Source organism: Cervus canadensis, chromosome X, assembly GCF_019320065.1.
Source record: "Cervus canadensis isolate Bull #8, Minnesota chromosome X, ASM1932006v1, whole genome shotgun sequence".
NCBI lineage: Eukaryota > Metazoa > Chordata > Mammalia > Artiodactyla > Cervidae > Cervus > Cervus canadensis.
In genome coordinates this window covers 18485958-18513871 of record NC_057419.1, presented here as the reverse complement: position 1 = coordinate 18513871, position 27914 = coordinate 18485958, and the positions used below count along the sequence as shown (strand labels likewise).

Below are 27914 nucleotides of genomic sequence, written 5' to 3'. Positions count from 1 at the left end.
GTTCTGGGGCTTGTCTCAACAACAAGAAACCCCCAAACAACAAGTGGATCCAGTAGGCGAACAGTGTTGCAGCAGGCTAGCGGTCTCCTCCCCCAACCCTGTTCCCTGGGCTCTCCCAAAGTTACAGACTGTGAGTTTCCTTCCTGATAAACCTCAAGGCTTCCTCACTGATTGGTCTCAGTTTTGGAAAGGACGTGACATCAGCAACTTTGCAGACTTTAGGCTGGGGGGCTGCTGTGGGCTTTGGGCAGCCTCCAGACCGTTAGGTAGAGCGTGCGTCTGTGTGTGTGTGTGTGTGTGTGTGTGTGTGTGTGCCCCCGTGTGCGCGTGTCTGTTTGACCACAGGTAGTACTCAGATTACCCTGCCTGTCCTGTTCTCTGCCATCTGACCAGGAGGGTGCCGCTCAGCCACTCACAGCCCTGGAATTTCCCAGGAGCCGGGGGAGCATGGAATTTGGACTTTCCTGAACAGCTGAAGTGGAGTGTGGAGCTTGCCCAGCCCAGGAGAGCACCATGGATGGTGAACCACCGGGCAGAAACGGCAGCAAGCCCCCGGACATGAGACTCCTTTCCAACCCATTGACGGGGGGTGAGTTTAGGGGCTGTGTTGTCAGCCTGCTGGGGAGGTCGGTTACAGTGCTTAGGAGAGAAGAGAGACGAGGGTGGGGCGATTTCAGTGGCTTCATCTGAAACGTGGCCACGGGGTAGTTACTGGACAGATGTCCATGACTTGCTGGTATCTGTTCTTCACATGGTTTTTCCAAAATGTGTACACCTCTCTCTGCAGGGTCCTGTGGACCATGTCAAGTCACTGATCACAGTTTATTCCCCAGGAGAAACGTCAGCTGCAAAGAATTATTTTTTGTGGGTCAAATATATCACTGATATTCCATTGGAGGTTTGAAAGTCATTTCTAAATAGGAACATCTTCACTGCTAAAACATTTATTAAAAGGTCTTAGGTATGTGTCATTTGGGTGGGGCTTGGTTTATAAATGATGTTCAAAAATTGAGCCCTGATTGATTCACTTTAGAAGGAGCCTTTTTTTTTTTTTTTTAACCTTTGGAGCAGTGTCTTAGAGGTATGATTCTCCCGTCTTGTGGTGTCTTTGTTAATGCATAGAGTCCTATACCTCTGGGAAACTGTCATTTCCTGTGAGCACTCAGCAGGTACCTGCTGACTGAAAGGATTCTGAAAAATGGGTCTAGACATTAGAGGAGGCTGATTATATGGTTATATTCAGCACCCTGGGAGGCTGCCCACAACACTTGCTGGTCAAAGGGACAAAAAGCAGGGACCCTAAAATCAGCTAGGACTTACTACTCTCCTGCTGTTTAGGTGCTGAAGGGGGAAAACACACACACACAAAGAAATACAAAATGTCTTCCCTCTGGCTCATGGAGCAGACAGGACTGCTCAGGTTAGTCGTTTGTTTATCCACTTTGGCTCATAAAAGGAGCAGAGTCCTCAACAGCAAGTAGGATTTGGATCTGCCAAGGCAGACCTGGATTAATCAGAGATACTGAGTGTGAACTTGGAGCAGTAGAAAGCAGAGTAGCACCATAAATAACTTAAAAAAATGGATTTGATAAATATATTTTTAAAGCAGCAAACCAATCAGTATGGGGAAGAATCAGTAATGTGGTTGACTTCTGCATGATGATTTTATTTTCATTTCTACCTAAGAGAGGGGCACCAGCCACTTTTTACTGTTCAGGGTTTCTAAAGGTCCTAATCCAGGAATTTCCTGGCAGTTCAGTGGTTAGGACTCCACGCTTCCCCTGCAGGGGGCATAGGTTCGATCCCTGGTCAGGGAACTAAGATCCTGCATGCTGTGCTACTGTGGCCAAAAATATAAATAAATAAAGGTCCTAATCCAACCCTGGTTGGAGCTGGCTGGGTGGGTGTGGGTGGGCAGGCACTATATATTTAGAGCACTGTCACAGCTGGACTGCAGTGTCTTAAGGAGTCTAATGAGAACAAGTGTGGAGAGATGAAATCTGAAAATGAAGCTTCAGAAGCTAGGTGGAAGAGTTCAGCCTTCATGAGGCAGGGAGCTGGGAGCCATCAACGGTTCTGGAGTGGAAGCTTGGCCATAATAAAGACTGTAAGTAAATTAATGTGGTAGCCATAGTCAGGATAGACTGTGGAGAATTTATGAGAAATTACTGTACTAATCTACTGCTTCTCAAACTCGTATACATCAGTATCACCTGGATGGATTGTTAAAATGCTGATGGCTGGGCTCCACCACCTCAGATACTAGGTCTGGGGTGGGGCCTGGAAATCTGTATTTATAACAAGCTCCCAGGTAATGCTGATGGTGCTGTTTGGGGACAATACCTTGAGAACCACTGCGTGAAGCTGATATCTGGATCAAGCTTCAGAAATGACAGAGAAAGGGAAAATATGGCTTGTATTTTCAGAGGAAAGAGAAATCAAGCTCTGTTGCTTGATTAACTCAGCTGGTAAAGAATCCACCTGCCATGCAGGAGACTCCAGTTCGATTCCTGGGCTGGGAAGATCTCCTGGAGAAGGGATAGGCTGCCCACTGTAATATTCTTGGGCTTCCCTAGTGGCTCAGATGGTAAAGAATCCGCCTGCAATGCGGGAGACCTGGGTTCGATTCCCAAATTGGGAAGATCCCCTGAAGGAGGGCATGGCAACCCATTCCAGTATTCTGGCCTGGAGAATCCCATGGACAGAGGAGCCTGGAGGGCTACAGTTCATGAGCTTGCAAAGAGTAGGACACAACGGAGCGACTAAGCACAGCACAAAGGAGAGAAGGTGGCCAGAACTGCAATGTTTTCAAAGCCTAGGGTAATGTCAGTTCAGAGGGCTAGATGAGAGAGAAGTCGGGAAGGGGAGCCGGCTTGGGGATCAGAGTGAGATAGGGAGGAGAAGGACTTGTGTTTGAACGGGAATGTGCCAATGGCCATGCCCAGGGCTCAGCATGAAGGTGCGGGACAGAGGCTGGGCAATGAATTCAGGTTGGGAATCAGGCCTCAGGCTGTTCTGCAGAGGGGCTGGGCTGAAATCCTGGAGAAGGAGACATTGTCTGATAGCTGATGGCTGAGAGCCAAGGATGGAGCCCTGGGACAGACTTCCATTTGAGGACGGAGAACCAGTAAATTGGACAGAGAAGCAGGAAGAGACTCAGATGCTGTCATTTCACAGGGACTGAAGGGAGAGTTTTCCAAGAAGCGGAAGTCACAAGGGTGGGCGCCAGGACCCCTCTGCTTACCCAACTCCTCTACATCTGACCCACAGACTACTGCACTTTTGAAGCCGCTGCCCTCATGAAGCCCTCCCAGACTTTCTCCCAGCCCTTACCCAAGTGGAGGCTCGCTCTCCCTACTGTGCATCAGCCCTGCCCCTTGGGCAGAATTTCACTGATAGCCGGATTGCATTTATTTATGCTTCGGAAGCCTTGACCTTGGTGAAGTGTGGAATGTGAAACACTCAGAATGTTGTTTCCAGGCCCTGATGAGAAACTCAACTCAGGTGAAGCGAATCCCCTGGCACTGGACCAGGGCGGAGGTCAGTGGGGTGTGGTTGGCCTTGGGGAGCTCTGCTGCTCCCACCTGCACTGGCAGGCTTTTCTTGGCTGCCGCCTCTGGAGGAAGGGAGGAAAGGATATGCAGATGGCAACAAAGTATTTATAGAGATAGAATTCTTGACTCTTCTGTCCCAGGAGTGGGAATAGAATGTCTTTCTTTTCCCCCTGAAAATACCTTGTTATTGATCACGTTGTGTCCCCCCAAAAAACATAAGCTAAAGTCCTAAGCCCCCAGACCTCAGGATGTGACCTGATTAGAAACAGTCATTGCAGGTGTAATCCGTTAAGGCCCGGTCACAGTGGAGCAGGAGGGCGCCGCATCCAATGACTGGTCCATGGAAGAAGAGCAGAGGAGGCAGAGAGGGAGGGATGAAGCCTTGTGACGACAGAGGTGGAGATTGTAAAGATGCATCTGAAGAGCCAAGAAACAGCAAAGACGGACACCCAACACCAGAGGCTAGAAGAGGTGAGGAAGGACTCGTTTTCTTAGGGTGGATTTTTAGCTGTTGGGCCACCTCAAGAGGGGCAGTTTTTCTGGGGGAAACCTGCCTGATCAGACAGGATGGGTTGTGGGGGTGAGGTCCCTATGGAGGAGGCAACCGGAGATAGAGACCCAGACAGGAGAGGCAGGGTGATGGAACGGGGAGAAAGAATTGCAGTAGACAGGACTGATGTGCCCAAGAGTTGCCTTGTTGGGCCTTTGTATTTGTCTCTTTGCTACCGTGAGCCTCTGTTTCTTTCTCCTCTTTTGATTTGTCCTGCCATCTAACCAAGGTCCACAGTCACTGTAAACACAACACCCAGATCCTCTCCAGCGTTGGTACTCATCACTGAACCTACCCCATAACCACCAGAAGACTGAGGGCTTGTGCTCCCACTGTCTCTGAGCAACGCAGCCTCTCTTCCCCGCCTTGCCCTTGCAAAATGTTTCCCAGGAGGAACAGTGGATACTACTCCCAGCATTCATTGTGGGCTTTCAGAGCTTCATGAATAATAGCTCTTTTCAGAATGTACTAATTAGTACATTTTCAATCTCTTCTGAATAATGGAAATTTAAAAAATCATTCCAGAAATGGCAATAAAGATGAAATGGCAGCTTTCCTAATGTGCTGCAGGGTTTGATGGAGACTCAATTTAAAAGAAAGGTAAGTTGAGTAGCACTAATTGGAGGACTTGTGGCATTGTTTCATGAGGAGAGCTCTTGCCTCATGTCAACCACGAGCTACACTAGTGAATCTGTGGCATCGCCAGTGACCCCATTTGGCTTCTATTTCTTGACAGTAAAACCGACAGTTCTTAGCTGATAAAGTACTGGGGAAAAATTCTTAATATGTACCGAGCACTTGGATGGTGTGTTGTATAGATATAATAGCCCTTGAGTTTCCAGGGGTCAGTGGAAAAGGGAATGTGACTTTGAGCTTTCCCTCCATCCATAGCCACCTCCTGTGAGCAGCATCCATGTTCTGGCAGGAATAGTCCCCTTTCCTGCTTATTCTACTCTTTTCCAGTTGTCAGCAGGAAGGCGGGCAAAGCTGCTTTGGGCTTTAATTGCTTATGTGTTGAGCTTGTAGCTCATTGCCTGCTTGTGATGTGGGCTCTGGAAACATCTCCTGGATATCTCATCAGTGTTTTCAAGAGCTAAAGAGAGTGTTAGACCAGTCCATGTTTCAAATTATAGCATTTGCTAAATGAACTATACATAAAGTCCATGCTCTCAATGCTAGAAAAATGTCAACCTTTCATAGTTTTAACTCTGTAGATAATCAAGTGTTGAGAGACCAGCTGAGGCTCAAGTCTTTGTATATGTTTGAGGTGACCTTTGGCTATACAAGAACCTAAGGTTTTCTTCCGGCCTGGAGTACTGGCATGCTCTGGTAGATTCACCAAATCCTAGTCTGAAAGGACTTTAACTTATGAAGGGAAGTCTCATGTACTGCTGCTGGTAATATAGTGTGGTGCAGCTGCTTTGGAAAGTAGTCTGGCAGTTTCTCAAAAGGCTAAACACTGGATTACCATATTATTTAGCAATTCCATTCCTGGGTGTCTACCCAAGAGAATTGAAAACATATATCCAAAAAAAGAAAAAGAAAACATATATCCACTCAAAAATTGGTACATGAATGTTTAGAGCAGAATTATTAATAACAGCCAAGAAGTGGAAACAAGACAAATGTCTATGAACTTTTTGATCTATCTATACAAATATTATTTGGCCATAAAAAGGATGAAGTGCTGATACATACTCCAATGTGGATGGACCTTGAAACATTATAATTGGTGAAATAAACCAGTCACAAAGGACCACAGATTGTATGATTCCATTTGTGTGGAAAGTCCCCCCCCCCCAAAAAAAAAAACAAGTCCACAGAGACAGAAAGTAGATCAGTGGTTGCGAGGGGTTGGGGGAGGTGGAGATGAGGGAAGTGATTGCTGATGGGCAAGGGGTTTCTTTTTGGGATACTGAAAATGTTATAAAATTGATTGTGATGATAGATGTACAACTCTGAAATCTACTGAAAACCACTGAATTGTATATTTGAAAGGGGTATATGTGAGTGATAAATCATTAAAGCTGGACAATACCCTGTGCTTCTTGAAGACACAGATAGTCTCCACTTTGTAAATATTGGGTTGGCCAAAAAGTTTGTTTTGTTTTTTTGTGACGTATGGAAAAACCAGAACAAAGTTTATGGCCAACCCAATAATACTATGTCCTAATGCATGGGTGCAAAACCTCAGGCAGTCTTTTTTTTTTAATGTACTTTTTAATTTTTCTTTTTTTATGTACTTCTTCAAGTACATAATTCTTTATTTACCCTAAGTAAAAGAAGTCTGCTTCCATGATGAATGCAAACAAAGTAAAGCCCATTTTGGTCTACACTTGATAAAATAATTGCATCACTTTTATGAAATCTAAACAGAGTTAGAGTTTAGGACCCAAATTACCTGTCTGGCTGTCAACTCTGATTATCTGAGGTAGTTTTAAGAAAGGTTGAGGAGTGTGGCAGTGATATTTCTTAGCAGCTGAGAACTTGGAAGGAAAAAAATGGCTTAATCCTCACAAACATGGTGATCCATCTGGTTTTTGAAATCTTTCTCAACTTGTGGCTCTTTTCACTCAACAGTTTGTATGGGTGGTATTTTGCCTTTGAATGAAGGTAGAATGAGTTGTCCTTTTAATTCTAACTTGGGGATCCATCTTTCCCTATCTGCTGTCTGCACTGCAGTCGCCAAGCCCTGGAAGCAGTGGTATTTCTCCTGAGAGCATTAGGACCCTCAGAGAATGGTGCAAGGACTCTAATTTTCTATTGAGCATAAGTTTTCAGAAGTTAGGAAAAGTCATTTCCCTGAAGGTACCTCGGGCACGGTGATGAGCCCAGAAGGGAAGCCTTGGATGGACGGTGTGGAGGTGGGCTCATTCAGCATGCTCTTCTCTATTAAGAGCCTCGTCAATCCATCCGGAAGAATGGTAATGTGCTCACTGGGACAGATTTTCCAGGACACTGATAGCTCCAGGTGGCAGGCCCATGTCAGCCAACACATGTTAAGTCCAAAGTGTTCCAGCCGCCTCCTTGATGTGCTGGCGTTGGCCAGGCTTTAGTAACTGCCTTGCTTCTCCAGGTCTTCGGACTTTGAGGAGATACCAGTTCAGTCACGAAGCATGACTGATATCAGACCATCCTGCTTCGTTGGTGTGTTGTAGTGTGTTTACTCAATCAGGCAGAGCCTGAGCTGCGGCAAGCGCAGACTAGCTGCCTCATGTTCTGACTTCCTGCCTTTGTTCTGAAAACCAGATGCAGCTGGAGATGAGAAAAATTCAGGTCTATGCCAAATTCAGGGCACATCCAGTCGATGAGCAAGAGGGGGAAACATTTATTGTGTTGAGGTGCATTTTACGACTTCTTTCCTAAGAAAGTTTATTCTTTGTATATGGTTAGAGAATACATTTGCTATTTTTTTTAAAGATTTTTTTTTTCTGATGTGGACCATTTTTAAAGTCTTTATTGAATTTGTTTACAATATTGCTTCTGTTTTTCATGTTTTCATTTTTTGACTACGAGGCATGTGGGATGTTAGCTCCTCGACCAGGGACTGAACCTGTACCCCATGCATGGGAAAGTGAAGTCATAACCACTGGACCAGCAGGGAGGTCCCTGCTATTTTAAATAGCAGTGACTGTGGGGTATAATCAATACCCTCTAATTAGTGTTAGGGTGGGATAATAATAGTAGCTAATAGAAGTTGAGCCATAGGTAAGTATATTGCTGTCCTGACTTTACAGAGAAGAGAACTGAAGCTAGGTTCTGCTCCAGAGAAGTCAAGTGGGTCTGAATTCACAGATTTCTCTTAATCACATTGGCGCACTGCCTTTGTGGGTAAATCACATCCCTCTTGCAAGGTCAGAGTGAAGTCTGATTTGTGCTTGATATTGGGACAGGAGGTAATCTCCAAATAGATAGGGTTTTGTTTAGATTTGATTCCAAGCCTAATGGCGTATGTAATGACATGATTACTACTATTAGTATATGGCACTGTTTGCTGAGGTGCCAGAGTTTGTATTTCATGCAGGAAACTAGGCTGGCAAACACAGTTTAATGCACTAATGCTGCTAATTAGTGAAGCTCTCATTTAACTAAATGGATCATTTGCCTTTGAAACCAGTGTGTAAATCGAAGTACAGTAATCTGTCATCCCAGTCCACCTCTTTGTCTTCAGTTTGAAAGCAGACTGTAGTTATTGCTTTAGCTAGCTAGACATTTCAAATAAGCTGTATTCAAGAAACATACATAGAGGGGAGAAATGCTAAAGTCCTGATGAAGGGGGTTGGTTGCTTGACTCCAATGTTTCCCTCCAGTAAGACCAGTTAGGCTCTTATTGATGGGCAAGGATGAGCCTCTGGGTCTAAAGCACAATAGCAGGATGTAACTAACCTCTTCCTCCCTTTCCATACAGATATTGTATCTGATTGGTCTCCTGTGCATGAAGCAGCCATTCATGGACGTCTGCTTTCTTTGAGGAGCCTCATCAACCAGGTAGGTAACTTTTGGGGGAAAAAAATGATGAATATTAGGCAAGTTCTTCTGCTCACCACACTGAGGAAAAGAAGTCATAGTCTGATCTTAGGATGTAAATTTCCTGTTTAGCAGGTTGAGATGAATCCTGTCCTCCTTTATTTGGAGGCTGGCATAATACTAGAGTTTAGTACAATTTTATGCACAAAGTAGATTCTGTAGTATCTATTGAATGAATAGTGGGCAAATTAGTGCATTCAAGTCGCTGTCACTTTATTCCATAGACTGTATCCTGGAAAATTATCATGTAAAGCAGTGGTTTTCAATCGGGGCAGTTTTGCCCCAAATGGGGACATTTGACATTGGCTGAAGACATTTTTGGTTGTCATAACTGGGAGCAGGAGTGGGAATGGGGTTGGGGTGATGTTGGCATCTAGTAGCTGGAGACCAAGAAAGTTATTAAACATCTGACAGTGCACAGGATGACTCTCCCCATTAAACAGTTATCCAGCCCCCAGTATCAGTAGTGCTGAAGTTGAAGATCCTTCACATAAAATAAATGCTTGAAAATGTCTTTTAAAATATGTCATCTTAAAATATCAAAGAAAATTTCAGTTCTATTGAAGCTCCAGTGAAAATGGCTCTGCCAGTTTGATATTAGTTTCTCTGCTCCTTCGATGTGATACTTTCAAGTACACATTAATTGGAATTTTGGTGGTTTGAAATTATTTGAAACTTAAGCAAAGGTGCTTTTAAGAAAGTAGTTTCAATCACCATTCAAAATTCCAATAAAATTTTTGTCCATAGTGTTTGTCCTCTGAAGAGACAATATAGACCTTTTAAGTTAGGAGCTCTTGGCCCTTTCATGGACCCCTTTGATAGTCTGGCAAAATCTAAGGACCCCTTCTCAGACTAATGTCTTAAATGCATAAAACACAGTATAGAGGAACCCTACTAAACAAATGTGTAACATAGTACTATATGAACTTCTTTATTAACACATTCAGTAAGAAGATTTAGTGGCAATTCTAATTATTACCATACTTTCTAAGTAGGATGAATGTATATTTTGAGCTGCTTTATTGATTATCTGCAATAATCAATGCAATTAAAAATATCTGTGATTCCTCTCAGTGATGTCCTATTACTACTGTGGTTTGTGGTCTAGATTCACAATTGAAGGACATGATAAATTTCAGGTGTTAATTCTGGAAATATTAATAAATGTGCTTTGAAAAATTCCAATTTCACAGACCTATCTAGACTAAGAAATTCTCCTATAAGAAGACAATTTTTAAAGATAAATTTCAGACTACTCTAAGTCACTATCTTAAGCTGTTTATGGTAGCAGCAGCCTCTTATAAATAGAAATATAGATAGTAGCACATAACTCTAGCTAAATGAAGTTAAGCTGCTTCTCAGATAAACTGAAACATTTGCCTTAATTTGATAGGGTAAAAAATGATCATTGCAGCTTTTATATATAACTTACTAAATTGGACTGTATTCATTTATATTCAATATGTTTATTGAATATCTGCTGGAATCATGTCTTTATCTAAGCTCTTTTGCATTATTTAAGCAAATTATTTTCTTGGAACCTCAGTTTCTACCTTCAAAAAAATAAGTGTTCCAGTGTGTGTGTGTGTGTGTGTGTGCGTGTGCGTGCTGAGTCTCTCAGTTGTGTCCAACTCTTTGTGACCCCATGGACTGTAGCCTGCCAGGCTCCTCTGTCTATGGAAGTTTCCAGGCAAGAATACTGGAGTGCATTGCCATTTCCTTCTCCAGGGGATCTTCCTGACCCAGGGATCAAAGCAATGTCTCTTGCATCTCCTGCATTGGCAGGTGGATTCTTTACTACTACACCACCTGAGAAGCTCCTGAGCATTCCAATACCTACCTCCAGACTAATACCTCTAGTATTAGCCAGGTCTTGCTGTGTAAGAAAAAAGCCCAAATGCAGTAGCAAAATACAATAAACATTTATTTCTTGCCAATAAGACTTTGGATCAGTTGATCTGCACTGATCTTGGCTTCAAGCTGTGGGTTGGGTACAGCTCTCCTGCACTCATTTCCCATCCTTGTTTAACCAGTGGCTGCCTGAGGAATTTTCTCCCTGTGGCAGAAGGCTGTAGCATAGCAGGGCAAGCCCAACCACGAGAGAAAACTTCTAATCTGCTTATGTTACATCTGCTAACATCCCATTGGTCAGAGCAAGTCAGATGGCCAAGTCCAAAGTCAAGGATCAAGGAAGTACATTTTGTCAACTATGAGGTCATGACAAGGGTGTGACTATATTACACTGTTAGAGGAGGGTGAAGAATTAAGACCCAAAATTCAGTCTTTTACGTTACCTTATATATGAGTTTGAGAGAATTAACTGAGGTGACATTATGTACCTGCTCTAGTTACTCTTCACAAATGAAGAGTACCCATTTTGTTATTACAATCTACATAGCACTTCAGATAATCAAAAACTACTGGAAAAAACTGCTGCTAAACTAAACAAACGAACTTTAGTAAGGGATATAAGGCCAAATATTCAAATGTCTATAACAAAGAGAAAAGAAAATTATAAAAAATAATTCTCACTTGGTCCAAGAAGGGAGAAACTGAATCTGTAACTAATTATTCTTTACCATGACTTCACATTAAAATAATGTGAGATTTAAAAAAGAACATGACAACTGGCTTTCACTCTAGATACTCTGATTTAGCCTAGGCCAGGCTTCATGCATTGGTATTTTTTAAGCTCCTGTAGAATCACTATGTTGAGGAATTTTTTTAAAAGGCCATTTTGCCAGTAGAGAAAGAGGGAAGAAGGCATTTGACATGAAAGAGAAATAGTATGTGGAAAGGAACAAAAACATTGATAGGTTGGATTTCATTAAAGTTAAGGACTTGTTCATCAAAGGCAGCATTGTAAAAGCAATAAAACAAGCCATACATGAGAAAATATTTGAGATATCTATCTATCTATCTATGACTAAGAACTCTTATTCCTAGCCTAAAATAAATACATAAAAGACTGACAACAGAAAAAATGAGCAAGAAACTTGGACTGGCAATTTATAGAAAGATATCCAAGTGTTCAATAAATATATCAAATTGTGCTTATTAGTAAAATTAGTAAATGTGTAATTCAAATTACAAATAAATTATGTTACTCACTCCTCCCACTAGAAGGGTTAAATTTGGAAAGACAGATAATACCAAGTGTCAGAAGAATGTGGAGCAACTGAAACTCTCATACATTGTTGGTGGGAGTGTAAATTTGTGCAAACCAATTTGGGAACTATTAAGGAATATCTACTAAAGCTGCAAATATCTATACCCTACAACCAAACACTTTCATTTCTAGGTTTATATGCAACAGATATGTATACATGAATTCATCAAAAAACATGTATAGGTATATTCATAGAAGCCTTATTCCTAACAGCAAAAAAAAAAAAAAATACCCTTGAAAACAACCTAAGTGAAAATGGAAGTGTTAGTTGCTCAGTTGTGTCTGACTCTTTGCGATGCCATGGTGTGTAGCCTGCCAGGCTCCTCTGTCCATGGAATTTTCCTGGCAAGAATGCTGGAGTGGGTTGCCATTCCCTTCTCCAAGGGATCTTCCTGACCCAGGAATTGAATCTAGGTCTCCTGCACTGCAGGCAAATTCTTTACTGTCTGAGCCACTAAAGAAACAGCCTTATTCATAACAGAAAAAAAGAAAACCCTTGAAAACAACCTAAGTGTCCATCGAAAGTAAGTGGATAAATATATTTTGGTATATTACTCTAATATACAACCCTATGCACCAATGAAAATACATGAATGAATGAGTTTGAAAAACAGATGTTAAACAAAGTAGCTGAACACACATACAAAAATACTATACTTCATGCTTCAATTAATAAAGCATTCAAAACCAAGGAAAACTATGATGCTAGAAGCCACTATTCTGAATGCCTTTGTGGATGTAATTTGGGTAGGATGTATGTGGGTTTCTGGTAACTTTTTTCCCTTTACCTGTATAGTGGTTATATAGTTAGATTGTCTTTGTGATAATTCACTGAGGTTTACACTAAGGATTTATGAACCTTTCTTTGTATCTGTTACACTTCAATAGTAATTTATTTTTTAAAAAGCAATTTGTTAGGCCAGCATAAAGCAATTAAGGCAACCTTGGACACTCTGTGACCTTAATTTAATGGTTCATATTAGCATCCCTTTGGGCTGGGGTTGCATGGGAAATCTTAAAAATACCAGTGCCTGGATTCAGCTACCTTTGGTTGTATTGCAGTTGCTGTGGGATGCAGCTTGGGTATCAGGACTTTTTTTTTAAAGCTCCCCTGAAGATTGAATGCACAGCCCTATAAACCTTCCCAATAAAGTTCCACTGCATGCACTGGATGAGGACTGACTTTTTTGTTTCTTGAGTGAAAATTCTTTATGCTGCTCCATGCAGTCTTTAAAGGATTAAGTCACTATCAGGGTGGATACTAGGAAAGATCCTGGGCATTCTGAAATATCAGACCTAAGGATGTAGCCGACTTCCCTGATAGCTCATTTGGTAAAGAATCTGCCTGCAATGCAGGAGACCCCGATTCAATTCCTGGGTCAGGAAGATCTGCTGGAGAAGGGATAAACTACCCACTCCAGTATTCTTGGGCTTCTCCTGTAGCTCAGCTGGTAAAGGTGTAGCAGCTGATTCAAGGCTCAAAGATAAAGAATTAAAAGAAATCTCATCTATTAACTGCCTGGAAATTACTGAATGCTAAACACTTTGCATACATCATTTTTTAAGTCTTCATAACCAACCTGGTAGGGTAGGTGAAATTGTCCCCATTTTACAGATGGAAATTGAGGCTTTGAGAGAAAAGTAGCTGGCCCAAGGTCACACTGCTAATTAGGTGATGGTGCCAGCATTTGAACTTGGGAATCATTCTGCTATCCTCTCTCTGAGATTTCAGTCCTAGGTTTGAAATGAAGATAGTGGTACCATTCAGAGAATCAGGTCTGGCAGAAAAGGAGCTCTTTTCAGGAGAGTTTGGTTGGCAAAGGCTAAATTTATGTCATGAGCTGGGTCTCTGGGTGATTATGTCTTAGCAGGGAATTAGGAACATGTACTGGGGCTGGAGATTTAGATTTGAAAGCAATATGTAATATATAGAGGGTATTGAGAGAAAAGAAAAGGATTTGGGGGCAAATCCTTGAGGAAATGCCTACATTAGGAGATGTAAGGAGGAGAAGAACAGAGTTAGTGAAAGAGACAGAAAAAAAGGCAATCAGAGACTGGAGATAATTTCAGGTAGAACTCTGTTTTAGAAGCCAGGGCACAGGTTCCATGAGGTCAGGATGAATATGTTGCAAATTTAGAGGTGGAAGGAGGTGGGGAACAGAACAAGGCATACTGGATTCTGAAAGTCACTGGTGGTCTTTAAAAGCCATATCAGCAGGATTCTCTTGGTAGAAAATGAGAGAAGGTATAAAAGTAGAGATAATGGGGGTAGACTATTTTTGGGAAAAAAGGGGGGGGCCAGTGAAGGGATGAAGAGCATTGAATGGATGCTTCTCAGAGGGTCAGGACTGAGGGCTGGGAGCTTTGAAAGCAAAAAGAAAGTGTACCTAAAGAGGAGAGAGCAGGGGAATGCATGTGAGAAGGTAGATGAAAGAAAGTCATGGGGGTGGTGGGAGGACCAGGTGAGGTCATGGGCTATTGGACTGAGCTCATATATTTCTCCCACAGAGAAAGGAGCAATGGGAGAAAAGAAGACTGGAGAAATATTAAGAGATGTTAGGGGTGGAGAGGAGGGTAATGTAGGAAGCTCTCACATCAAATGGTTTTGACCTCCTTGGTAAAGTAGGGAGGAAGTGATGTGTTTGGATGAACGTGAGATGGAGGTCTGTGATCTTCCTTTCTGCTGAGTGTAGAGAAGGAAGCGATAACTGTGGACAGGATAAACAATAAAGTCTAACCTTCTTGTGGTCGGTTGGTTCAGTCTGGGTAGGCATATGATTTGGAGCTGGGACAGAAAGTTGACAGGTACTAAGCACTATGTCACCCGTAGCTTCCCTGATATTGCACAGCCCCATGGAATCATCAGAGCTTCTGACTATACGCTGAGATTAGGGGACAGACAGTTGATGATAGAAAAATTAAAGGTCAGCTCTTCAATCCATTTTTTTTTCTAACTAAGAACCCTCTGTAGACTGGATCCTCTCTGAAGTAATGGGTTAAAAATTACCTTAAATAGTATATGATTCAGACTTGACAGTATTTCAGACAAACTGCCACAGTTCATTTAAAGTCAAAATTGCATATCTGTGATGAACTGTAAATACAGACCTCAGTTTGCACAGGGAAGCTTAATTTAAAGGAACTTCTTTGTAATGTGAATATGTAATGAGTGGTGAACATTTTTGGAGTGTAAATAATTGCTTTTTTGTTTTTTCATTTACCTGGATTTATGTATAAGCACCTAAATGATTTTGAAATGGCAGTAGTGGCTATAGGAGTACATTTGTAATAGAAGAACTCTTAATAAAGAATTCCTTTAAAGAATAGTCTTCTTTCATCTCATGATCTGTAGCACAGGGAAAAATGCAGTTAACATTTTGCTGTGAATTTCCTGTGTATTCTACCAGTGTGGGGGAAGAGCCTGGACAAACATAGAACATTGAGAGTGGGGAAGAACGGATTTGAGAACAGATCTTTGAGAGGAATGCCTGTAATAAAATAATAATGGCAGTAATAAGATAAAAGATGCTACACCATGAAGTCCATGGGCAGTGCTTGTGAAGGGAATAAATGCTACAATTCAAATTTTTCTCAAGTCAGGGTGTCAGTGAGCATTTGTTGAATACAAATGGGATTTGAGGTTGTGAAGGAAGGGAAGAAACAGCCCTGTCCCTCCCTGCAAACAGCAGAGCTGGTATGACAAAGTGCTGAAATGGATTTTCAAATTTCTCATTTACAAGCAGATTATTTTGAGTCTCCCAGAACCCCTTCCTAGACCCACCTTAAAAAAAAATCTCTGGGTTTGAGATCCTGTGAACTCAAGCATATATCCAGAATGATGGGATATATCAAAATGTGTGAGCTTGCCAGTCAGAGGGTAACAGCCCAAAGGACAGCATGACTAGGGGCTGACAAAAATGCCCACAAAAGTAGAAGAATATGTGTTAGGGAAGACGGTGAGTGAGATAATTTAATGGAATGATTTTAGGCAAATTTATCCCAGAAAAATTTATTTATTCTGAGCTTCCCTAGTGGCTCAGACAGTAAAGAATCTGCCTGCAATGCAGGGGACCTGGCTTCGATCCCTGGGTTGGGAAGATTCCCTTGAAGAAGAGCATGGCAATCTACTCCAGTATTCTTGCCTGGAGAATCCCATGGACAGAGGAGCCTGTTGGATTACAGTCCATAGGGTCACACAGAGTCGGACTTGACTGCAGCGACTTAGCCTGCATGCATTCTGGGAAGAAAAGGTATAATATATTGAGTTGACCAAAAAGTTCATTTGGGTTTTTCTGTGACATCTTACGGAAAAACCCAAATGAACTTTTATCTAACCCAGTATTACCAAGATGTTGATTAAACTATCCATGCTGTTAATTGACATATGCTAAGGAAAAGAACTTTTATTGTACCTGGTTTCTTCCTGTTAGGAATAGATTATATATTCCAAGATCAGGGGGTCTGTGGAGGCTTTCCTTGAGTTCTTTTGATGTTCTGCTTGGATTAGGTTCAGGATCCATCTCCTGGAGAGCACACTTTGCAAGAGGTTGAAGAACCCCATAACCTTTCTAGACACTTTCTCGCTTCTTTAGCTCTAGGCTACTAGAGTGAGAATGTAATTGTCCCTTTGCCTCTCTGTCAGTAGAGGTTCACTTAATGCTTTGGACTGTCTTAGTCATGTTTTGCTGTGTAACATATTATCCTCCAAATTAGCGGCTTAATGTAACAGACATGTATTCACAGTGTCTATGGGGCAGGAATCTAGACACAATTTACCTGGGTCAGGGACTCTTTTATGAATCTGCAGTCATGAGAATATATATCGGCTTCCCTGGTGGCTCAGTGTAAAGAACCGTCCTGTCAATGCAGGAGATGCAGGTTTGATCCCTGGGTCAGGAAGATCCTCTGGAGAAGGAAATGGCAACCCACTCCAGTATTCTTGCCTGGAGAATTCCGTGGACAGAGAAGCCTGTTGGGCTACAGTCCACGGGGTCACAAAGAGTTAGACACAACTGAGTGGCTGAACACATAGGTGAGCCAGGTTAACTTTTAAAAGAATTGTGGATTCATGGCTGAGCCCTACAGAACTGTTACATTGCACTCCTTACTCTGCCCATTTCCCCTCCTCCAGGGGTGGCCGGTGAACCTCATCACGGCAGATCGTGTGTCTCCGCTCCATGAAGCCTGTCTTGGAGGTCATCCTTCCTGTGCAAACATGTTATTGAGGCATGGAGCTCAGGTGAGTAGAGCTCAAACCACATCTTAGACACCACTACTGAAAAATGACTATTTCTATCCCTTCTAAATACTTTCCAGCATTTTTGATTAGCCTGATTTGAAATATGAAGAGGGTTTTTTTCCCCAAAAAGTATTATGTCCATCAAGCTTATTTACTTTAGCAGTAGATGAAATACTGCATTTTTAGCTAGAAAGTCATGGTCTGAGCCTATGTCATTTTCTTTAGCTGTCACTACTAATAAATAGCTGTTACATTTCTGCCTTCATTCCTATGGCTGGAAGGTAGTGACATATTCTAAAAAATATACAACATTTGGCTCCGTAAGACCTGAATAATGGTCCTAGACCATCTCTACCATTTACTAACATTGGAAATTTGGACAAGCTACTTAGCCTGTGAGCTTTAGAGTATATATATGAAAAGTAATGGGGAAAATAGCAAAAAAAGTTATGTAGCATATTTTGTGGGATTGGGAGGATTGAGAGGGGTAAGGCATGTGGTTATTTGGAGAATGGGAATCAGGGTGACATAATGAGATTACAGAGAAGGAAGTTACAAAATCATTGAATTTGAAAGTAGGGACCAGTATTTCTTCCATTAACTAAGTCCCTTCTTGCTCAAAAGTGATGGGAAAACCTGATCAGATGATTCTATATAGATTGCTCATCTTTTCTCAACCAGTCTGTACTGAACATTTATTATGTGCCTAACTCTAAATAAAGATTTTCAGGAACTTCTAAACTAAATGAGGAGATAACCAGATAAACAGGTAAATGGCTGAATGTAACACTAAATGCTTCAGTAGATAAACCCTGAAATCTCAGTAGCCTCATAGAATAAAAGTTTATTTCTTGTTCAGCTTAGACTCCTATGTGGGTATTGCCGGTTGGGTGGCTGTTCTCCAAGGGTGATTCAAGGACACAGGCTCCTTTCATCCTGTTGCTCCTCTGCCTTCAACAAGTGGCTCCCATGTGTGCTCTGTTCCAGATGGCTGGAAGAGGAAAAGACATGGAGGATTGTGAATGGAGACTTTTCAAAGGCCAGTCTTGGCAGTGACATATGTCACTTTTGCTCACATCCCATTGGCCAGAGTTCAGGCCATGCCTAACTGCCAGGAAGGTGGGAAAGTGTATGGCTGTGTGCCCAGGAGAGAGGGAATGAGTTTGGTGAATGCATAATATCTCAGCCACAGCAGGCAATTACAATACACTGTTTTTATCCATCAGTTTCTGCTGTGTAACAAACCACCTGACTTAATGACTTCAGACAGTAGCCATTTCTTTATCTCACAGTTCCTTGTGTTGTCTGGACAGCTCTTCTGGCCTGGCCTGCTTTGGCTAGCCTCAGCTGGGCTCACGGAGGCATTTGGGGTTAGCCGAGAGGTGGGCTGTAGCAGACTGCTTCATGGTGACTGTGGCTGGGGCCGCTGGGAGGTCTGGGGAGAAGGAAAATCTCCCTGTGGTCTCTCATCCTTTAGCAGGCAGCCCGGGACTGTTCACATTGTAGCAGGGATTCCGAGAGCAGCAAAAAGGGTGAGCTCTTTGCTTGCATCACGCTTGTTAACTGTCCCATTGACCAAAAAGTGATTCATGTGGGCAAGCCCAGATTCCAGGATTGAAAAAATAGTCTCTGTCTTGTGATGGGAGGAGTCGCAGAGCCACATTACAAAGGAATGTGCATCCTGGGCCCAGAGTCTGTGGCCATTTTTTGCTACCACATGCTACCAAAATATAATAAGTATTAATAGTAAGAGGATTGTTGGCAACATGTAAAAATGTTCCTAACCTGTTTATTTCTGATGGAGAGAGGGAGTGAAAAGATGCTTCCTGCAGGAAGTGACATCACAGTTGAAATCTATAGGACCTGTTGGAGTCACTCAGCTCATTGGTGGGTTGGGGAAAATGATGAGCTTCCTACCCACTGGGAACAACAAACGCAAAAGCCTTGAAGTGAAAGTGGGGGCATTTTGTGTGATTTCAAATCATTCCTTATAGCAGCAGGGTAGAGCAGGGGACAGGGGTCAGAACAAAACAAGCTTGCTGTCCATGCCAAGAAAATGGACTTTGTCCTGAGGGCAGCCGAGAGCCATGATAAGTATATCCACAGGTTTATAAGTATATCCTCAGGCTAAGAAAACTTACCCCGAACTTGGAAACAGGGCCAGGACTAAGCAGAGGCAAAAGAGGAGCCTGAGGGTGCAAACGTGAGGGAGCTGCCCCCTCTCAGGTTGTGCTGCACTTTTGTGATCCTGGGAGTGAGTGTCTCCTTCAGGTTTGCACCTGGGGCATCTTAAAGTTAAGAATATATATATATATTCACAATTTTAAGAGGTTGCTCTAACTGCTGTGCGGAAATTGGATTGGTGTGGGATGGGTCTAGGATAGAGTGTTTAAAATAAGGTGAGTAGTTTGTGACCTGTTCAATTTATCCTAACTAGTGTCCAAGTTCATGTTCCTGGAGGAGGGCATGGAGGAGACAAAATATTCAGAAACATTCTTGGGGCCCGACAGCCCATACTTCATTCAGTTTTTCACAACAGCTTTGTGGCATTTGTTCTTTTCTGTCTCCATCTTGTAGCTGTGGAATTTAAGGCTCTGATAAGCGAAAAAACAGCTTGAAAATGGTGGCGCTTACGATAGAATCCAGGGTACTTCACTGCCTGCCTTCACCTTGGAGTTTTTCCTTGCAGGTGAATGGTGTCACTGTAGACTGGCACACTCCCTTGTTTAATGCTTGTGTCAGCGGCAGCCATGAGTGTGTGAATTTGCTTCTGCAATATGGAGCCAGTCCCTACCCTGCGAGTGACCTGGCATCCCCCATCCACGAAGCTGCTAAGAGAGGTAAATCTGTTGAGAATTGAAGTTTTCCACCCACTCCTTCAAGGGACATCTTACAATTGAAGAGGGAAAAGGAGGTATACAAAGCACTCGTTTTCCATGTGGGATCCTGGGATCCACACAGAACTAAAATGGTGTAACAAGATAAATGCAAAGGAGCAGTATTTCAGTATGACATTCTAGACCAAGGAAGAATGATTTCTGCTTTCACCCAACCTAGTTGGCCACACAGGGCCCCACTCATGTTGGATTTGGCACCATCTCCTAAGCCTCTCCCGTGCCCACTGTGGGCTGTTTCTCCCAGGGCCTGCTTTTGGTGAGGTTGTAAGTTTCCTTCCCTGCTCCATGGCCCACTCTCTGTGCTGTCTTCTTCAGGCCCACCTTGTCCCTCTTCCACACCTCTTCCCAACTCTCACTTCGATTTCTGAACTCAGATTACAAAGCCAAACAACTAAAAAAGGTGGATGGTTGCTGGTTGCCTACCGTGGCTAATAAACTCAAGTGGAGTTCCACCCAGAGCTCCAGATGGTGTCTTATGGAACACCCCGTTAACTAGTGATGGTGTTGTAGACCATTTGCTATTCTAAGTAAAGAACATAGCTTTTGGTCCCTAGTTAAGTCATTGGAAATTTTCAACACACAGAATATGGGCAAGGTGGTATTTCCGTAGCTGTGAGAATTAGTGCTGTAACTGTCTTCTTCCACTTTGGACTGCAGGCCACGTGGAGTGCATTGAGTCTCTTGTGGCTCACGGGGCCGACATTGACCAAAACATCTGCCACCTGGGCACACCATTATATTTGGCTTGTGAAAACCTGCAGGTGGCCTGCGCCAGGAAACTTCTGGAGTCAGGTAAAACCAAAAGCACAACAGAACAAGGAGAGTAAATGAAAAGTACATTCAAGGTATTTGAAAGCTCTTGCTGTTGTAGCAGAGGAAAAACTGTGGGCAGTGGGTTGGACAAGATCAGAGTTCATGTTGACTGTGTTCCCCTGGGGAATTATTTGATACTGTTTCAATTTGAGTTCTCTTACTTGTAATAAGAATCATGATGACGATGATGTCCCTGCTCCCAGGATGGTCCTCAGTGATTATTAGTTTCTCCTCCCTTTCCTCTGCCTCCCTCCCTCTGGCCATTGATATCACTAGTTTCTGCATAACTCCCACAGCTGCTGGGTTAGGACTGGGCCTTTGAATTTTAGGCCACCTTCAGCAGTTCTCTTTGATTTGGAAATAAACTGGCCTCAGTTTTAGTCCATTGTAGATGTTGTATTTTTTAAAAGGCCCATGTCCCACCATTCTTTTTCACCTTCCTGCTATTGTCCAACCCCTTCAACACTTGGAATACCCCTTTTTCACGTTTTAAGTTATTTGAGTCTTGGTTATCTTTAAAAATCAGGTAATCTTTCCCTCTGCTGAAGGTTTATTGTTCTCATTGCCTTCTACTCAATTGGCAGCCATTACCACGAACCAGGAGAAGGTTGGTTTTCTCTCGCCTTCTCTCTCTCTCTTCTCTTGTTTTAGATGGCTTTTAAGCTCCTAGTCAGGAAAGGGTCAGGTTTGGCATCCCTCAAAAAGCTAAGAACAATACAAGAACAATTCAGTTAACATTTGTTGACTGGACATAGATTCCCATTTTTCTAGAGAGACAGCAGCTCAGGCAAAGCTGTATGTCCCCACACATCCCAGTGGGAGCCAGTGTCTAGGCTGGGCTAAGGCTCTGTTGAGAGTGTAGGGATAGAATTGGGTGGGGATGGTCCTGGGAATCCACCTGACCCCCAAAGAGGATGACTTTGCCACCTGCCCTGTGATCTTAGGATTGGCCACCCCAGTCTAGGCAATGTCGTCATAATGGGTAGCTCTTCACAGACCAGTTCACATGGTCTCAAGTCTCCAGTTTAAGCTTCATCACAGTTTCTGGGCGTGTGAGTGTGGCAAATTGCCATAGATGAGATTTTGCCATCTAGCCTCACTTCCGGTCTGTGCCGGCTAATATTTGGGCTCTAGTAATAGTGAATGCGCAGCTTTCACACTGCCAGTGTTTTTCCTTAATCCATCACAGCTCTGTATGATGCTCAAAGGTGAGGTTTTTCAACCTCATCTGCCATATGGCTCATGTCATACCTTTAGTCATATTGTCAAGTGGCCTTTTCCCCATATTATTAAATGGAATCAAGTCATCTCCTGATGACTTGGAGAACTGCCATGCCCACTGTGGAGGCACAGCACTTTTAGAAGGGGGTGCTTGCACTCTGCTGCTTGACTGACTCTGTTGTTCTCCTGACTGTTTAGGAGTGAATGTGAACCAGGGCCGGGGGCTGGACTCCCCTCTTCATGCAGTGGCCAGGGCATCCAGTGGGGAGCTGGTCAGCCTGCTCCTGGACTTTGGAGCAGACACCCAGGCCAGGAATGCTGAAGGCAAACGACCCTTGGAACTGGTGCCTCCAGAGAGCCCCCTGAGGCAGCTCTTGCAGAGAGAAGGTGCTTCTCCTTTGCCTGAATCTAAGCCCTAATCTGTATAGACTCTCATGGGCTCTAGCAGGAGGCAGGTACTTAACCAAGTTCTGACTTTGCATTCTATTAAACAGATCATACTCTCCCTTCCCCAAATGTGGGGAGCTGAGATAATTTAGTATTAAAGGTACAGTATTGGCTGCATAATAAACAACCATCCTGCTGTTTGGCATGTTGGAGAGAGGCTGGTTTGGATGATCTAATATTCAGGGGTATGCCAGCTCTCAAAGAATTAAGATATTGTTTTAAATTGTTAAAAATTAAGACATGCTTAATTTTTTAAAATTTATTTTATTGAAATATATTTGGTTTACAGTGTTGTTTATTTCTGCTGTATAGCAAAGTGACTCAGTTATACATATATATTTGTTCCTTTTCATATGCTTTTCCATTGTGATTTATCACAGGACACTGAATGTAGTTCCCTGTGCTCTACAGTAGGACCTTGTTGTTTGTCCATCCTATGTATAATAGTTAGCGTCTGCTAACCCTAAACTCCCAGTCTAGCCCTCTCCCAAGCTTCTTCCCCTTGAAAACACAAGTCTGTTCTCTATGTCTGTGAGTCTGTTTCTGTTTTGTAGTTAAGCTCATTGTGTCTTATTTTAGATTCCACGTATAAGTGATGTCATATGATATTTGTAAGCCATGCTTTTGAGTGATGTGGCAGAAGCCTCTTTGAGGTTATACAAGCCCCAGTATGTCCTAATGCGAACTACTGGGCATTAGGCTTCTGGGATAGGGGGTAAGAATGCAACTCATTGAGCATTACACAGTATTGCTTTCATGATCCATGGCAATCTGAAGACATTTACTGTTATAACTAAATCAACACTGAGCCCATATACCTTCATAAATAAAAACTGACACTTCTGACCCAAACAACTAAACACTGGGGTTGAGCAGTGTGCAAGGAGGTGGAGGCACTTTCCTGGGTTGGGAGTGGGCTGGGAGTAAGGAGCAGAGACCCTTCAGATTGCATTTGCATTCTTTTTTTGTGTGTGAATACAAATTCTATTTTTTAGTTTTTACTTTATTTTTAAAATTAATTTTTACTGGGGTATAGTTGCTAAAAATGTTGTGTTAGAGTCTTAATTGTCCTGGGAGGTGGAGAGCAGCCAGCTGAGGACCTATTTATCTGACCAGAGTATGGACTTCATTGAGTCTTAGAGGTTGTGGAAGTTTGAAGCAGGCTTCCCAACCAGGAGGATTCTGATATCATGTCATGTGGTTATTTTCTCCCCATATGCTGAGAATTAGGGTTCTGGGCAGAATTGTAAAGTGGCCCCTGAATCCTTCTTCCTCCTACACCCATCACCCCAGGGTACTTGGGGGTCATAGCCTGCCTTGGGCCCCCCGCAAACAAGGAACAAAACAATAGAAAACCCTTTATGTGAAGCAGTGGGGTAACCCCCGGGCAGTTTTGCCCATGTTTTGAACATTTCTTGGTTTTAAAAAATTACATCTAGACAGGGCAGATTTCTCCAGCAGGCACAGATGGCACAATACGTGGGGCACACTGTCTTTTTAGGGGTCCACAGAAATGTTTTAATTTCTTTTAAAATCAGAAGGAAAAAAATGAATATAACTCAGCCTGGATTATTTTCATCCTTATACGGACCCAGTTGTAAAATTACCAGCTGTAAAATATCTTTTTTTTTCAATTGAGAAAGAGATCCACAAAGGTATAAGTACCTCAGGCCCCCCTAAAGTCATTAAATCATATATGTAGACACACACACATTTGAAAGAGGTTCAAGAATATGACTACCCCCTCCCTCGCCAAAGAATCTAAAGCAGTGTTTATTCCTGACACACAACGACAACTAATAGGGACTCTCTCACCCCAGCACCACAGGAGCCACCTTGAATGCACTTTGGTCTTAAAGCATCATGAGTGTTGGTGCAGGAGAAAAAAGAACTGGAACCCCAAAGTAATATGTCCATCAGTAAATATAGAATTAGTCGATTCCATTATGGAGTAAAGCAATACCCCCTGAATATTTGCAGGTGCCAACAAGTGGCTACAAAGCACTAGTGAGTTTTCAGCTCTATTTATATGGAATGAAGGCTCTAGTTATACACCATCCCACTTGTAAATAGCAGATATTCAGTTTCCATTGGTAGTTATGCTGAGTTTCCTCCAATGGCCTGCTTTGCCTAAGTCTCTACCAGGCTTACTCTGATGTCCTGTTCTCTGTACTCATTTATCAGTACCTCCTGCACTTGTCCCTGACATTGTATCTAGCACATGTGATTAGTCATGTCCTTCAACACGCTTTAGTGAGATGAGGTTAAGTTCAGTTTCCCCACACTATGCTTTTTGCAGTTTGTTAATAAGTGCTTTAAGTAACTGGGAAATCCTTCATTAATATATGCCTTGAGTACACTGAACATAATCTGGAAGGTGCCCTAAATTCCAACAGTGTGGAATGTGTGGTGAGGGCCTCATTGAAAATATTTCCTTTCTTTCTTTCCTTGTATATGTGTCTAGTTCCACCTCTCCCTGTTTTCCATCACCTGAGAAGTATGCAACCCAGTTTATCCTGTAGCTTGCAGTGATGCTCTAGGAAATTGAAGTCTAATCCAGCTTTTGTACCCTGCCCAACACACTGAATTGAATCTTGGAGACAGAGTTTTGGCTCAATCAGAAAAGAATAGTTTTATTGGTTTGCCAGGCAAAGGGGGTCACAGTGGGCTACTACCCTCAAAACTGTGTTCCCACCTAGAGGGAGTAGTGAGGAGTTTTACAGGAATGGTTCAAAGAGGGCGTGGTCAGCTTGTGGACATTCTTCTGATTGGTTGGTGGTGAGGTAAGTGGAAGTCGGCATCATCAGCCTTCTGGTTCCATCAGGTCTGGGGTCTAGTGCTTGTGGGCAGCACGCAGTTAACTTTTCCCACCTGGTGGGAGTTTCAGTCTCTGTAAAACAGCTCAAACATATTGTTCTGTGTATCCCTGGGGGGGGGGGGGCGGACCAGGACCCTGCCCTAGGCTGCACTATTGTTCCTCCGTTGTCTCAGGATCCCCTCCTTCCCTAATTAGCATCTGTTTGAACCTACTCATTGGAACTCAGGGAAGGTCTTAGAAGCTTAACGAAGCCTATTTCCTGTAATCAAGAAATGGGGACACAGATAGGCTTTTGTAAAAGTCCAGGAGCCCCACAGGGTCCTGCTTGGTATCACAATCACAGGCCACTGTACCCTTTGAATTACATTCTCAATCCTGGCCACACAATACAATGACCTGGGGTGCATGCCTGTACAAAACCCAGATGCTTAGCCCACCTGATGATGGCCGTTGAAGCAACATCTCCGGGGTGGGCCCAACATCCCCCCAGCTCCGCAGAGTCTGGCGTGAGGGCTACTGCTTTATGGAATTCCTGAGGGTGTGCATACATGCTCAGTTGCTCACTCGTGTCCGACTCTTTGCGACCCCATGGACTGTAGCCCACCAGGCTCCTCTGTCCATGGGATTCTCCAGGCAAGAATACTGGAGTGGGTTGCCATGCCCTCCTGCAGGGGATCTTCCCAACCCAGGGATCGAACCCAGGTCTCCTGCATTGCAGGTGGATTCTTTACCATCTGAGCTACCAGGAAAGCCCTGAAAGTGAAAGTGTTAGTCGCTTAGTCATGTACAACTCTTTGCGACCCCATAGACTGTAGCCCGCTAGGCTCTTCTGTCCATGGAATTCTCCAGGCAAGAATACTGGAGTGGGTTGCCATCCCCTTCTCCAGGGGATCTTCCCTACCCAGGGATCGAACCCAGGTCTCCTGCATTGCAGACAGATTCTTTACCACCGTGCCACCAGGGAAGCCCCTCTTTAGGGTATACAGGTTTGCTTTTTAAAATGTTTTTAATAATCAAAAGAGAACTCTTGTTACAATTTAGTGCAGGAGTTGGGGCTGGGAAACAATTTCCCACCCTTTTACCCTATGATAGGGTTTCTCAAGCTCAGCACTATTTACATTTTGGGCCAGTTGGGGGCAGTCCTGTTCTGCACACTGCAGCATCCCTGTTGTCCACCCTCTAGATGCTAATAGCCCACCCCCCAAGTTGTGACAAACAAAAGTGTCTCCAGACATTACCAAAGGTCCCTAGGGAGCAAAATACACCCCTCCCACCCCCTGCCCCATCGAGAATTGCTATCTTAGGATGTAAACTCTTGGCTGGATCTGTGCAAGGTTTGTGCTAGTTCATTTTCCACTATGAGCTGAAGCACTGGGGTGGTTCTAAATGCAGAATATAAAAACAAACATGACTTCAGATCACACTTAGGTTTCACAGATAGCTCCTTATATTTGAATGTCTTAAAATTGCTAAATTATAAAATTAGAGTATTTGCATCCAGAAATATGGACTTATTTTTTTAACTGTGAAGACAAGAAAACCATTAAACATGGATTTTCTTGTCATTGCCGGGGATTTCATAGCTTTGTAATTTCAAAATTAGCTTCCATAAGCCTCCGTTGGTGAGACCGAGCTTTACATTTCTTTGTTTTAAATCAAAACCTAACAGCCTGATTTCAGTTAGATACCAGAAAAGAGAGACCATGGCCTTAAAATATCTCTTATTAAACCCAGAACATGGTCTTAAGCAGTACCATATTATTTCTTGATAATAGTGTTAAATCTTTTATGCTTTCAACGAAGGAAAGGAAAAGTCTTGGATCAATGAAACCCATGTGTGACTTGTCTTATCATCTTTCTCCAGGGCCCTCTTCTTTGATGCAGTTATGCCGCCTTAGAATTCGGAAGTGCTTTGGGATCCAGCAGCATCATAAGATCACTGGACTCAGCCTCCCTGAGGAGCTGAAACGGTTTCTCCTCCACATGTAAATGTGTCAAGGGAATGGCACCACAGACAACAGACAAACGTTATCGAGCGTTGAGACCACTGGGATTTTCAAGTAAAGTCAGGTTTATAGAGTTCAGCTAAGTTTTTTTTTCAGTGAGATTTTTATTTGTAACTCTTTGTACTAGGTTCTTTTGTGCTGTTGGTTGGAGGGTATGAAAAATCTTCTCCCCTGCCTGGAAGGGGGTGGCTAAGATATCCATGGTGTTGCATACCTTACCTTGCCAGGCACTGAGCTGAGAACACTTTATGCTTCGTCTAATTTAGTCCCCAGAGCAACCCCACCAGGTAGGCACTGTTCCTCCCCTCTTCCCTAGGTGACACCCTAAGACTTGGGGAGGTCAATTTGTTTAGTTACCCACAGTGAGGCTAGGCAGCCAGATTCAAGCGTAGGTTTTCTGATGCTAACCTGGGGATTTGTGAGGGAGGCAGAATTTTCCAGTATCGCTATCCTGGCTCTGTCTCCACTTTGTGGGGAAAAAAGATTAAAGAAGTGTGACATTTCTGTGACTACGTCTGACTTTATTTACTTTAAAAAAAAACAAAAAACTTCCTTGTTCTTATTATAAGACCACTACTGCCTTAGTGGGCAGTTCTTTTTCTCAACCAAAATGTTCTATATATATCAGGTATATTCTAGAACTGTGCTGTTCATTGCAGTGGCTACTAGCCCA

General features: G+C 43.0%; 1 protein-coding gene across 7 annotated transcripts; it reads left to right on the top strand.

Moving 5' to 3' along the window:
• The first annotated feature begins 111 nt into the window (after positions 1-111).
• ASB9 (ankyrin repeat and SOCS box containing 9) lies at positions 112-27750 on the top strand. 7 transcript variants are annotated; one of them, XM_043459612.1, is made up of 8 exons: positions 112-130; positions 394-589; positions 8513-8592; positions 16932-17039; positions 19729-19879; positions 20594-20728; positions 22169-22357; positions 27100-27750. In XM_043459612.1, the coding sequence occupies exons 2-8, from the start codon at positions 514-516 to the stop codon at positions 27222-27224; spliced, it is 864 nt and encodes a 287-aa protein (XP_043315547.1). In that variant the 5' UTR covers positions 112-130; positions 394-513; the 3' UTR covers positions 27225-27750. The 7 variants fall into 7 exon arrangements, with proteins under 7 accessions (XP_043315547.1, XP_043315546.1, XP_043315548.1 ...); XM_043459611.1 differs by lacking the exon at positions 112-130 and adding an exon at positions 136-266; XM_043459613.1 differs by lacking the exon at positions 112-130 and adding an exon at positions 3833-4025 and having other exon boundaries at positions 213-589; positions 22169-22425; positions 27100-27235.
• The last annotated feature ends 164 nt before the right edge of the window (positions 27751-27914 follow it).

Excerpts from the sequence above, each read along its gene's own strand:
- ASB9 (XM_043459609.1), top strand. The coding sequence starts at position 3,884 with ATGACTGGTCCATGGAAGAAGAGCAGAGGAGGCAGAGAGGGAGGGATG. Across the intron at positions 20,729-22,168 it reads CAGGAAACTTCTGGAGTCAG|GAGTGAATGTGAACCAGGGC; the intron begins GTAAAACCAAAA and ends CTGACTGTTTAG. Across the intron at positions 22,358-27,099 it reads GCAGCTCTTGCAGAGAGAAG|GGCCCTCTTCTTTGATGCAG; the intron begins GTGCTTCTCCTT and ends ATCTTTCTCCAG.